This window comes from Schistocerca piceifrons, chromosome 4, assembly GCF_021461385.2.
Source record: "Schistocerca piceifrons isolate TAMUIC-IGC-003096 chromosome 4, iqSchPice1.1, whole genome shotgun sequence".
In the NCBI taxonomy this organism is placed as follows: Eukaryota; Metazoa; Arthropoda; class Insecta; order Orthoptera; family Acrididae; genus Schistocerca; species Schistocerca piceifrons.
The window spans coordinates 632,429,028-632,442,891 of NC_060141.1; the positions used below are offsets into that span (position 1 = coordinate 632,429,028).

General features: G+C 42.6%; 1 protein-coding gene across 1 annotated transcript in view; it reads left to right on the top strand.

Moving 5' to 3' along the window:
- LOC124796076 (acyl-CoA Delta-9 desaturase-like) overlaps positions 1-12,276 on the top strand; it is a 145,535-nt gene extending 133,259 nt beyond the window's left edge. Inside the window, exons 6-7 of the mRNA XM_047260162.1 lie at positions 11,883-12,150; positions 12,196-12,276. Coding sequence (XP_047116118.1) covers positions 11,883-12,150; positions 12,196-12,276 — 349 coding nt within the window. The remainder of the gene's footprint in view (positions 1-11,882; positions 12,151-12,195) is intronic.
- Positions 12,277-13,864: the final 1,588 nt, after the last annotated feature.

Here is a 13,864-nt window from a genome sequence, read left to right on the forward strand (position 1 = left end):
GTTTCTAATACACGACTACGCGTGCAAGACGATATTTTTGGGTTAAATAAAGTGCTTTCTACTATCATTAACTATTATAATATTTTCTTTCCCTACTAGAAGATAATTCTACGCAAACGAAATTTTGTTTCCAAATTTTATTTCTTTATCTACAACGTAAACTATCCTATTGAAGAAGATAACTTCTGAGTTGGTATCAAAGCCTCGATAAATTCAAATATCAACTTAATTTGCACCAAGCTCTTGGTTTAAATGAGAACTTTATTAAGAGCTACTACCCACATTAGCGTTTGCTCGTTTGCTAGCGCACACATGGATATGAGCACGTCACCCTCTTAAATATATAAAGAGAATCACGTGCCATGTACAAATGTACAGACCATGGTTGTCAGCGGACACAACCTTGAAATAAGTATGCAGAAACATCGCATACACAGTTGTTTCCATTGGCCACCAAGCTATTTACATATACGTATAACATGTGATTTTTGTCAAATACTTAGGAGGATGCAGCCATATCCATTTGTACACTTTAAAATGAGCGTGCTCTCGAAACTGGCCAGTAGTGCGAATGAAATAATATGCTCATAGAATAACAGACTGGTGCAAATGTTCTCTGACAGAAAATAACGCTCAACCTGCTTAGGATATTAGATCGTAGCTGATTGAGCAGAAATGTTATGTTATTTGCCGTGATGCTCACAATAACAGTAAGTTTTTCATTGCTGTCTCCGTATTCAGTTTTCTCTCTTAACTTTGTACAGTATGCACATACATTCCATTTATAGTGAACGTGCTGTCACTGTTAAGTCAAGCATTTCATCCTTTCCATTTCCATTTCATCCAGCTTCATACTTCTGTTAATGTACTGCCCCGAGTTTTCATCATGAGTCTATTACATCCCATTAGGCGTTCCCTACTGTTTGTTTTATTACCTTTCCATTTCAAGCCATGTGTTCCTCTTTTCTCTCTTATTCCTTTTCTTGATACTACTTGTCCTCTTCCTTCTCTGTACCTTTCTCCCACTCCTTCTCTGCTTCTTCTAAAAAATCTCTTTTTCTGATCCGACCCACATGCATCTCGGAGGGTAAAAATTTATTACACAAAGAACAAGTCGTCATCTTGCTCTTCTTGATTGATCTACGGAAACTCAGACAAACTAATGTGATAATTCGTAAAATTTCGTTTCGATTCAACAACATTGCGTGCAACCGTCATTACTGGGTCACGAACTTGGAGCGAAAGCTTACAGTGTACACGTTAGTATAACGTGACCTTGGAATACTACTTTCACATTATACACTCCTGGAAATGGAAAAAAGAACACATTGACACCGGTGTGTCAGGCCCACCATACTTGCTCCGGACACTGCGAGAGGGCTGTACAAGCAATGATCACACGCACGGCACAGCGGACACACCAGGAACCGCGGTGTTGGCCGTCGAATGGCGCTAGCTGCGCAGCATTTGTGCACCGCCGCCGTCAGTGTCAGCCAGTTTGCCGTGGCATACGGAGCTCCATCGCAGTCTTTAACACTGGTAGCATGCAGCGACAGTGTGGACGTGAACCGTATGTGCAGTTGACGGACTTTGAGCGAGGGCGTATAGTGGGCATGCGGGAGGCCGGGTGGACGTACCGCCGAATTGCTCAACACGTGGGGCGTGAGGTCTCCACAGTACATCGATGTTATCGCCAGTGGTCGGCGGAAGGTGCACGTGCCCGTCGACCTGGGACCGGACCGCAGCAACGCACGGATGCACGCCAAGACCGTAGGATCCTACGCAGTGCCGTAGGGGACCGCACCGCCACTTCCCAGCAAATTAGGGACACTGTTGCTCCTGGGGTATCGGCGAGGACCATTCGCAACCGTCTCCATGAAGCTGGGCTACGGTCCCGCACACCGTTAGGCCGTCTTCCGCTCACGCCCCAACATCGTGCAGCCCGCCTCCAGTGGTGTCGCGACAGGCGTGAATGGAGGGACGAATGGAGACGTGTCGTCTTCAGCGATGAGAGTCGCTTCTGCCTTGGTGCCAATGATGGTCGTATGCGTGTTTGGCGCCGTGCAGGTGAGCGCCACAATCAGGACTGCATACGACCGAGGCACACAGGGCCAACACCCGGCATCATGGTGTGGGGAGCGATCTCCTACACTGGCCGTACACCACTGGTGATCGTCGAGGGGACACTGAATAGTGCACGGTACATCCAAACCGTCATCGAACCCATCGTTCTACCATTCCTAGACCGGCAAGGGAACTTGCTGTTCCAACAGGACAATACACGTCCGCATGTATCCCGTGCCACCCAACGTGCTCTAGAAGGTGTAAGTCAACTACCCTGGCCAGCAAGATCTCCGGATCTGTCCCCCATTGAGCATGTTTGGGACTGGATGAAGCGTCGTCTCACGCGGTCTGCACGTTCAGCACGAACGCTGGTCCAACTGAGGCGCCAGGTGGAAATGGCATGGCAAGCCGTTCCACAGGACTACATCCAGCATCTCTACGATCGTCTCCATGGGAAAATAGCAGCCTGCATTGCTGCGAAAGGTGGATATACACTGTACTAGTGCCGACATTGTGCATGCTCTGTTGCCTGTGTCTATGTGCCTGTGGTTCTGTCAGTGTGATCATGTGATGTATCTGACCCCAGGAATGTGTCAATAAAGTTTCCCCTTCCTGGGACAATGAATTCACGGTGTTCTTATTTCAATTTCCAGGAGTGTATAAGTTGTTTTTATCTAAGTTACCGGTAAAGTAGTCACCAAACCACGGTTGGCTTCAACGTAGTTTTATATTAGGTATAATCTAATCACAATAATTATGCCTTTTCACCATGTACGCCCAGCTCACCAGAGCTCTTATGAGAAGACAAGTAATAAATGACTTACCTGTTTAACCCCAGTACCGTGGCCCGAAATAGAAGTCATTCTACGAGCTAGTTAGATCAAGAGGCGTTCATGTTCCGAATCTCTGAATTTTAAAAATTCGCCGTGCCACCAAACCGTGCTGTAGTAGGCAAAAATCAGTATTTTAAGAGACATTAATTAATCGAAATGTTCGTATCCTGTAGTAGAGTAAATAATATAAGAATGCTGTAATTTAAAATTAAAGTGTATTATTGGATTGACGGAAGATAAATCCAACGAAGGTAAAAAACGGTGTCTTCCGAACAAACGTTAAAAGATCTGTGTCATCTCAGGCAGCAAAACAGTGTGCCTGGTGATGAAGTTTCACAATGCTTTCCCCGACAAGTTCCAAGTAAGCGACAGTTTTTCGTCATTTGTCCTGTTATTTCTCGGTATTGGGACTATTAGAGCAGGGCTAAGCGAAAGTCAGGACAGAAGGAACAGGCTTTTTCTTAGCAGTAGCATCGTTGTGGTGAAGGCACACTTACAGTAGGAAAAAATATTAATGGGGTATAGGTTTCGTAATGGGAGGTAAAGTAAAGCAAATGGTAACGTAGAGAAATTAGTAGTGTTTGTATGGGAGAAGGACACTACAGAAAATAAAAGCGAAACCCAAGACGCAATGGCAGAAGGACAAATTGTTTATAGAGTAATGGAAATAGAGACAACTAAGACGACTCTGTTAGGGAGATAAGCAATAGGAAAAGAGGAAGGAGAAGACACGACAGCAAGGACAAAAGCAACGTCACTTATAGAAACCAGGATGAACAGAAACACTGAGAAACAGAAACCGATACACGTAATACGCAAAGACATGAGAACAGGTGGGAAATTTTAAGAAGAAGAGAGATGTAACTGAACGAAAGGGGTAGGAGAGTATGGATAAATAAGTGCAGGTAGGGTTAATCACAATACAAAAAACGAGAAATAAAACTACAACATGCGCGAAAGAGTAAAGAAGTCACAAAAAACAGAGTGAAATAAATCAAAATATTCACATAAAGATATTAATACAAGATGGAGTTTGTGAAAACGTCAAGATTTCCACTGGAATGTTGTGAGAGGAAACACAGTGAAACAATGAATGAGAAGAGCACGTGAGATGCACATACAAACTATAGTGACAGTTTTTTAACCATAAACATTTCCAACTCTGGTCTTCCGTTTGTACCAGCTTGCTGAACTGTCAGTAGATTTACTTTCATTGCCTTCTTAATTTCTCATTAATTAAAGTGAACAATTACGTTGAGGAGCTTATGATTTACAGATTCTATAAACTGTCGAAAAATCATGGTTGTACGAAGCTGTATCACTCAGTTATATTACTCAACCACTTTCAGTCACTAACAGATTATCTTCAGGTGTCTGCAGACAGTAGAAAACCAAAATAAATCACAATGAGTCATCACAAAAGCATATATAGCGTCCAGTTCTTCAAGAGTGAAGCACTTGACGATACTGATGTAACACTTGGTCCTCATACTGAATACCTCACCAAAGAGATAAATAGGTAGGGAATCTATATAGCGCCAGAGAACACTCGTAACTTTTACAACGTACGGAACACTCGACTTATGGTGCCTTAATATTGTTGACTGAATGATAAAAACACAAAGCCGACGGTGGATAATATGAAGACATTCAAAATAATTTGTCTTTGCATTTTCAGCTTTTTCCTTTGTGTTTTTTAATGAGTCAAAAATATTTAGGTATTATAGGGCGAGTGTGCCCCTTGCTGCAAAATTTATAAGCGGTTTCAAGCGCTGCTTGACGATATACTTAGTACCGAGGATCACGTGTTATATCAGTATTGTCCGGTGCTTCACCACTGTACTACTGGACGCTGTATGTGCTTCTGCCATTTGTTAGAGTTAAAAGGAGATGTTCGCTTGTACCCTGAGGGTTTACAGTGGTTATCAGTTATCACACATCTGATGGCTTCACAGTGCAAGTTCTCAATTGGCTGTATAGGTTGATTACTGTATTTAGGATAGTTTTTTTGGTAACTCATTGTGCCTTATTTTAGTTTTCCGCTTTATGCATGGCCTGTTAACGAATGAAACTGGTTGTGTAACAAAACTGAGTAATACAGCTGCGTGCAAACCAAAGTTTCTCAACATAGCGAAAAATTTCAAGTTACACCGTAGTTCGGAGTTCGTATTAAACTACTGATCAGTTCCACAGTCGGTGGAAGGCAATGGTACACCACTTCAATTAGGTTCATGCCCCATAAAACACTGTAGTGTAAAAACCAACAGTTGTGTTGAGGACAATTTTACCCCTTAATCATAAGTTCGAATTTTCATTGTCCGCTGTTACTCCTTATAAAAGGAGACTGTAATTTGTAATGCAGTTAAATGTAGTTTCAGCTATTTGCTGTATTGCGATACGTAAGACATCGACAGTAATGATAGATCGCGCCTGTGCTTGAATGCAAGCGTTCCCAGTCTTTTTGCCCCTTCTACGAGAAACCAATTACATGTGCGATTACTTTACAAAGCGCCTGCCGTTAATGGACCCATGCAGTGTCTGGTGTATTACCTCAACCTCCAGCAGTGACAGCAGCAACAATCTTCTGAGTTAGCTACCTTTTTTGCAGTAATTCAGACTGAAATTGCCTTGATATGTAACGGTTGTAATCCTTGTTAAATTGCGTTAATCACATGTAATCAGTTCTGTATGTTGGTATCTAAATAACACTTTATCACAACGCATAGCTTGGAGGCAGTTGGCAGTCTACATTTCACTTTCGCACTCGCCTTCAAAACGTCGATAAAATAATGTCACGTAGATGCTCCATTTGCCACGTCATTAATTCGTACTCCATCTTTAACTAAATTTAGAGTGCAGAATAGAAGAAAAGAGTATGTGCACTGTTGTATACTATCATTTTTTTTCGTAATTTTAAATTTTTAGACTTTGTTAACTCGTTGTGTAAGATGAACAGGTGTGTTATAATTTACATCAGCGAGAAGAGGAATAGATGTCTACAATTTTCTCAGACAAATAAAAGAGAAGATGAGAAGGTGAAAAGGCATGGACGATTCGTTCTCGTCTGCATACGACCGGATCTTTTCCCATTTCTACTGCAGCATGATGAACAGGCGTTGTCAGGTTTCTGAGAGGAATTTTTTAAATACATAACAGTCTCCTAAGTTCATCAGAAACATGTTTGATGGGATTTAGGTTAGCAGATTAAACTCTCACATGCGTAGATTTTCTTGCACTGTGGTGTAATTAATTTTCTTGTAGACACATTTTCTTTCAGATAAAAAAAAAATAAAAGAGTTTCCGTGTTGCGAGAAACAAGGAATTATCTAAAACGTTTTTATAAACAACTTAATTTATCTTTCCATCAACAGAAACTAATAGACCAAAGTCAGAATCAGGAGAAAGAACACCAAACCGTCACACCATCTCTATAAAATTGCTTCCACAATATTCTTAGGTAAAAAGTCTTCACCAGACATGCAGAACTTCCAGACACACCCAGCTAAGTTCCATACGCGGGTGAATTTACAGTCCACGAAGTCCTCTTCCAGTGTTCCACCAATTAATAACAGCGTTGTTTGGGCTAAGTAATCAGTGGCTTCTATGTCTCAGTTCAAGAATGTATACCGAGTCCTGTAGTCTCACATATCACGTCTTGAGGGTCTACTCACAATGCTTAAGAATGTTTTTTTTTCCCACAGGGTTTGATCCATCATACGTAGGACACAGTTACTTTAGAATAAAAGACACGGTTTGGCTTTCTGAAGTACCATCTTGGTTTCTGGATGGTTCAACTTACTGAAATTTGTGTCCCAATATTAACATCATAAAAGACAAAGATTAAAAATATCATGCAAAAAGTTGCTATGCAAATAGCAAGTGCCTCCTAGCACACGACGTAGACGTGTTCTCTTAACTTATATATTGACATACCCATTGCTTCGATCTTTCCTTTTATTTCATCTTGCAGAAAATGTGGCCGTACTTATTGTTCACTTTTTATTTTATTTCATGAAAATTTTAACAAAAGACAAGCACGAATTTTATCTTTGGAGCATGACAGATTTAATTTTTTGCTTTAGAGTATTATTGCTTGGTCGTTAATCTTACTAAGTTTGCTTTTGTTTTTGTTTGTAGATCTGAAAATATATATAGCTTTCATTGTATGACAGAAAACCACGAATGCCGTTTGGGAAAGTAAAAAAGAATAATTGTATCAATCAAGAAATGCTCCGAAATATTTCTGCAATAGTTTTCAAATAAGTGGTTTAGAGAATCTATGGAAAAATCCGAACACAAACTTAGGGACGGATATTTAACCGACGTTGTACCACAAGAGAGTCTAGCTTATTAATTACTTCAACACTTACCTTGGTGAGAAGAATATTAGCCCATTCCAAAAAATTTCGGCTATGATTTGTCGCTTCGTCATAGGACATCACCGTCGCAAGCAGTATTGTCCAATGAATAATGTAGATGGCCATGAATATTACTTCACACCTTCAGCCGAAAACTTCTTTCCACTTTGAGGATATATTCTCCTTCAGTATCCATAGAACACCAACTTGAATTCGTTACAACGTCCTAGATTCCTGACCCAATTCCGTTTTTCACAGCTGTCATGTATTCCAATACCTCCGCTCAACAATACGAGTACATACCATCAAACGAGACAAACTGAGAGTAGGGGCCGTATTTTTGTACGTTGCTCATAACTGACTGTTAATAATGTTGTTATTCATAAAATCAGTATTGTTGCGGAACATTAATACTGCGTTTTTCAGTTTTTAATACATCAACATTCCTCGAAGTAACTGCACCTACATCTAAAGGAGTACTTGGCAATTGACACGTAATTGTTTGGCAGAGGATTTATAGGACATACTTTCAGAATCTTCCTCGACCGTTTTACTCTCGGATAGCCCGCTGGAGAAATGAACCTCTAATTCTTTTTGTGCGAGCTGTGATTTCCCTTCTTGTATTACGGCGGTCATTTCTCCCTATAGATATGGGAGTCAAAATATTTTGGAATTCAGAGGAAAAATTGCGTGATTCAAATTGTGAAGAGATCCAACTGCAACGAAAAATGCCTTTGTTTAACTATTTCCATCGCAGATGGCGTTCACAACCATGAAACCCTCTCCCTATTTCATAATAATGCAAAAAAGATGCCTTTTTGTTTTTACTTTTTTCTGTGTCCACTGTCAACCCTATCAGGTAAAGATCTTACATAAAGCAGCGGTACTCCTGAAGACGACGGAAAAGCATGGTGTACACCGTATCTTTCGTAGATTTGTTGCATCTTCTAAGGATCCTCTAGTAGAAAATAATTTTTATTTCGCCTTCCACAGTAAATTTTCTTTCTAATTGTTCCAGTTTATTGTTCGCAGTTGTAATCCCTAGGTATTTAGTTGCACCAACAACCTTAAATTTGTGTGATTTGTGGTAGTACTCATGCAGAGGACCTCACTATTTTTATACTTTTGTGTTAATTGCCACTATTCACATCAAGCAGAACACTTTTCCAAATTATTTTGTAATTCTTTTTGACCTCCTATTACTTTACTAGGCTGTAAAGGACAGCATGATTTGCAAACTGTCTAAAAGGGTTGTTCACATTGTCTGCTAAATCATTTATGCAGTTTAAGACCAGCAGAGGGACAATAATACCTCCTTGGAGAATTCCAGATATAGCTTGTGTTTCACTAAATTACATTCCGTCAACTAGTCTGAAGCCGCTAGTGAGAAACGGTGACAAAGCCTTCTGCAAGTCTAGGAATATGGGATCAGTTTGAAATCCACTGTCAGCAGCAAATAGTTCAAATGACTAAGCACTATGGTACTTAACATCTGAGGTCATCAGTCCCCTAGACTTAGATCGACTTAAACCTAACCTAAGGACACCACAGAGATCCATGCCCGAGGCAGGATTCGAACCTGCCACTGTAGCGGCAGCGCGGTTCCAGACTGAAGCGCCTAGAACCGCACAGCCACAGCGGCCGGCTGTCGGTAGCACTCATTGACTAACTTGAGCCATGAAATAACTGTCGGATGGAAACAGACCCGAACTTTTCGTCCACAACGAGGTTTTGTTGGGCTGGATGCTGGTCTCTAGGCAAGCGGCACTGCCATGGAAGACGCTGCGATGTCGTCACTAGAAAGTCATAAAGAACTGTACATGTCAACAAAAGTTATGCATCAAAAAATGACTCTGAGCACTATGGGACTTAACGTCTGAGATCATCAGTCCCCTAGAACTTAAAACTACTTAAACCTCACTAACCTAAGGACATCACTCACATCCATGCCCGAGGCAGGATTCGAACCTGCGACCGTAGCGATCGCCCGGTTCCAGACTGAAGCGCCTAGAACCGCTCGGCTACCTCTGCCGGCTCTCTTCATAAGACGCAGAAACATAGTAAACAACGATTCTAATATTAATCAGTAACAATCCGTCCAAGACGTAAATATTGTTGTACTCATATCTCGATATATTAAAGTATTACTAGTACTGTCAATACAGCAAAATATGTACGCCCTTATTACTAGAAAGTCTGTGTTTGTTCAAATGGCTCTGAGCACAATGGGACTTAACATCTGAGGTCATCAGTCCCCTAGAACTTAGGTCTACTTAAACCTAACTAACCTAAGGACATCACACACACCCATGCCCGAGGCAGGATTCGAACCTGCGACTGTAGCAATCGCGCGGTTCCAGACTGAAGCGCCTAGTTATGCATCACCTCGATATGCCGCACAGGTGTGTTGCTACTGTGACTGCTCCTGGACCGATTGGAAGGTCACCCCTGAAGTTGTCTGTAACCATCCACACAGTTACCATGAGCAATACATACAGGCAGGAAACCACACACGAATGGATTGCAGAATTTCAGTTGAAAGTAAAGTACCAGTAAGGGCCCATTACAGAAGCCTGTGGAACAGTGGAGTGAATATCCATCATACGACGAAATGCAGTCGCGATCAGTAATCGAGTCTCTGTCATCAAGTTAAGCGCAGAAGACTTGTCAACCAGGGATGATTCCCGAAGTGTGCACTGGAGACAAAGTAACGTGTAGTGGAAATTTAATCGTTTCTGACAGATGTTGTTAAGGACTTACACTGCGCAGGCTGTTTATATTCGATATGTGCACAAGATGATCGATACCTACAACTTTTGGGTCAAAGGACAGTGGGATGAGTGCTCCAGAACTGGATTCAGCGTTGGAAGAGGCTAAAGGACGTCATGTGTCGCATAAGAGTTTCAGGAGACGACTCTAGGAGACGACAGTATGACGCGAATCTCCATTCCTGACAACCATCGTGAACACTACGTCGTACACAAAACATGGACACCGATACAGATGAACAGAACTGACGCGCAAGGATTGGCGTTGGGTGTTGTTTACGAACGAAATTCGGCTTTGTTTCGTAGATAACGTGTCTGGAGACAACCCTGAAACATCCAACGCCTCCAACACCGTGTCCCATACGTGTGATGGTAGTGGAGAGGTGTTTTACGGTGGAACTACGTGATGTATCGCACATCCCTCGTGGCTGTTGAGAACCATGTCACTGCTCTTTATGTTACAAAGACGAGATTCTGTAACCAATGGTGTGAAAATATCGCCAACATTTTGGTGAAAATGTCACCTTGATGAACGATGAGTGCATATCTTGCTGTTCTCGCGAACGTCACCGGCCTGCCTGCCCCTCCGATATGGACCCAATCGAACATGTGTGGGATCGACTGAAACGAGCTATTTTTGGACGCTAACAACGACGTAGTCTACGTGACTTACAGAGAACCGCCATTGAAGAGTAGGACAATTTGAACCAGGAATGTCTGGATGGTCTTATCGATGAAAATGAAATGATCGTATGGCATTGTTGGCCGGGAGGTCCCATGTGGGGGAGTTCTGCCGCCGTATTGCAAGTCCTCTTTAGTTGACTCCACATCGGCGACTTGCGAGTGAATGATGATGAAGAACACATAACACCCAGTCCCGTGCCAGGAAACCAACCCCGCCCCACTGCATAGTAGGCAGTAACGCTACCGCTAAGCTGCAGATGTGGACGTCTTATCGATGCTATGCCACCACTGATTGAAGCCTACATCCAAGTGAGGGGCAGTTCCACCTTATGTTGAGATTGCTAGGAATGCTGTAAAAAATCACCCATGGGAAACAGACAATTCTGTGTTACACAAATGCTTTTATTTATTTGGGGAGGGTGTGTATTTGGACGAACTGCAATACGTACGTATGGCTCAGAGTCAATCTTTGTTTTCTGAGCCATGAATTTCGAAGTAAGGTGGTGATTAAAAACTTTTGTTGACGCGTGTATTTGTATACATAGAAAACTAGTTAAGTGGCAACGTAAGCCTGTCATCATGTTAACATTTAGGACAACTCTCAGAAATGCTATTTTTTTAGAGTATTGGAAACGTTAGCCTATCTTCCGATAATTCAAATAATGCACCACCTTCGAGGAAACTAATGCTTTTCTTGAAACTTCCTGGCAGATTAAAACTGTGTGCCCGACCGAGACTCGAACTCGGGACCTTTGCCTTTCGCGGGCAAGTGCTCCACCATCTGAGCTACCCAAGCACGACTCACGCCCCGTTCTCACAGCTTTACTTCCGTCAGAACTTCGTCTACTACTTTCCAAACTTCACAGAAGCTCTCCTACGAACCTTGCAGAACTAGCACTCCTGGAAGAAAGGATATGGTTGTGCAAGGCTCGCAGGAGAGCTTCTGTGAAGTTTGGAAAGTAGGAGACAACGTACTGGCGGAAGTAAAGCCGTGAGGACGGGACGTGAGTCGTGTTTGGGTAGCTCAGATGGTATAGGACTTTCCCGCGAAAGGCAAAGGTCCCGAGTTCGAGTCTCGGCCCGGCACACAGAGTAAATCTGTAGGAAGTTTCATATCAGCGCACACTCCGCTGCAGAGTGAAAATCTCATTCTGTAATCCTTTTCTTGTTTCCAGCCGCATCGAGCCTGTGGAGAGCGATTTCGTGTCCTTCCTGTCGTTCGGAGAGGGCTGGCACAACTACCACCACTCGTTCCCGTACGACTACCGCGCCGCCGAGCTGGGCCAGCGCTACGACCTGTCCACCCGCATCATCGAGTGGCTGGCGCGCCGCGGCTGGGTCACCGACCTCAAGGCGGCCTCTGCCAGCTCTGTGGTCAGCCTGGCGCTGGCGCACGGCGACGGCAGCCACCCCGTCTGCCAGCCGGGAGGGGGCGCCTCCAAGGCCGCCGACGCCGATGCCGCACCCGCACCCGCCCCCGCGCCCCAGGAGCCCGCGGCCGGCAAGCACTTTGTGGAGGCGCTGCCCGCGCCGGGCCAACCCCCGGAGCCCGGACTCAGCATCGCCTGAGCAGCGCCAGGGGAACCCCCACCTCGACAGTCAGTTCGATGGTGCTCGCATCGTCTGCTTCGTTGCTGACACCACCTGCAAGCACAGAACGCGAACAGTACAACACACCCCTTCTCTCGGCACAGATCCGAAGAGACTGTTCGCTGTGTTTTGGTGTAATAAGTGACGAAAACTTTGTTAATACTATGACGTACTCTGTGATAGCTGTTATGAGCAATGTTCTTCCGAAAGCCCAAAACAGTGAACTAGTTTCCTTTTCTAGGCTTGTCGCAGCGCATACACAATGACAAAGAGACCCATTCATTATCTTCGATCATCAGTCAGTCGAATGATCACCGTAAAATAACAGACAGAAAGAGAGAGCTCTCTAATTAAAACTGTGGGCCATTTAGGGAGTCGAATTCTGATCCTCGCCTATCGCAGGCAATTTTCTTGCCAGTTGAGCTACCTGTAAAGACTCAGGAAGACAGAGGGAGGAGGAAGAATGAGGGAGATTCTGAGATCTGCACGCTCTATTGTGAAGGACAATGTTCAGTGTTTGTTTCTCGCTGCACAGTTTTAACCTGTCAGAATTCCTTACTACATATTACACCAATTCTGCATACGTCCCATGTTCTCCAATCTGCTGTGACAACTGAAGTAGTTGAAACGAAGTGTCTTTCATTTTAAATGATTTTATTTGCATTTACTGAATCCTACAAACCAACACGTATCAGACTTTATCATTGCGTTACATAAACCAGTCAAATAAATGGTCATCATATCCCTAATTGTGAATAGAGTTGCTGTAGCCCTGTTCGAATGATTTTACATATGTCAATAATACTTTCCTGTAACTCTGAACTATCAAATAGCCACTTGAACGTATATGATTCGAGTCATGCAATCGTATAAATGTAAGACTACGCACAGTTATTTTATTTATTATTGCTTAGGTGCTTAAGTTACTGAACTGCACACTGTAAACTGTATGGGACATTATTTTATGTAAATGCAATATTTTTTATGTATAGCAAATAAAGTGACTGAATGTCTGTACTTTAAATCAGCTATGAGTTTTTGATAGTTTTTGCTATTCACGTATATATAAAGAGCAGAGAAATCACTGTCACATCACTTAATTCCTTTTTTTTTCACTTATGATAAAGAAATAAAACAAACAGCCAGCTTGTCAACGCTTCAAAACCATTGCATCACTTACCATTTCAGCTACCTTTTCTACAGCAAGCTAGTAACTATCTTTCTCTTTTCTACGTCATGTAACGACTGTAGAACCCTTGGAGGTTACAATGTATTGCAGTTAAACCTCCTTCTACTCAACAAAAGCTATTTACTAATCCGCAAGACACGGAAAAGTAAATGCAATATTTTTTATGTATAGCAAATAAAGTGACTGAATGTCTGTACTTTAAATCAGTTATGTGTTTTTGATAGTTTTTGCTATTCACGTATTTATAAAGAGCAGAGAAATTACTATCTCATGTCATTTAATTCCTTTTTTTCACTTATGATAAAGAAATAAAACAAACAGCCAGCGTGTCAACGCTTCAAAACCATTGCATCACTTACCATTTCAGCTACCTTTTCT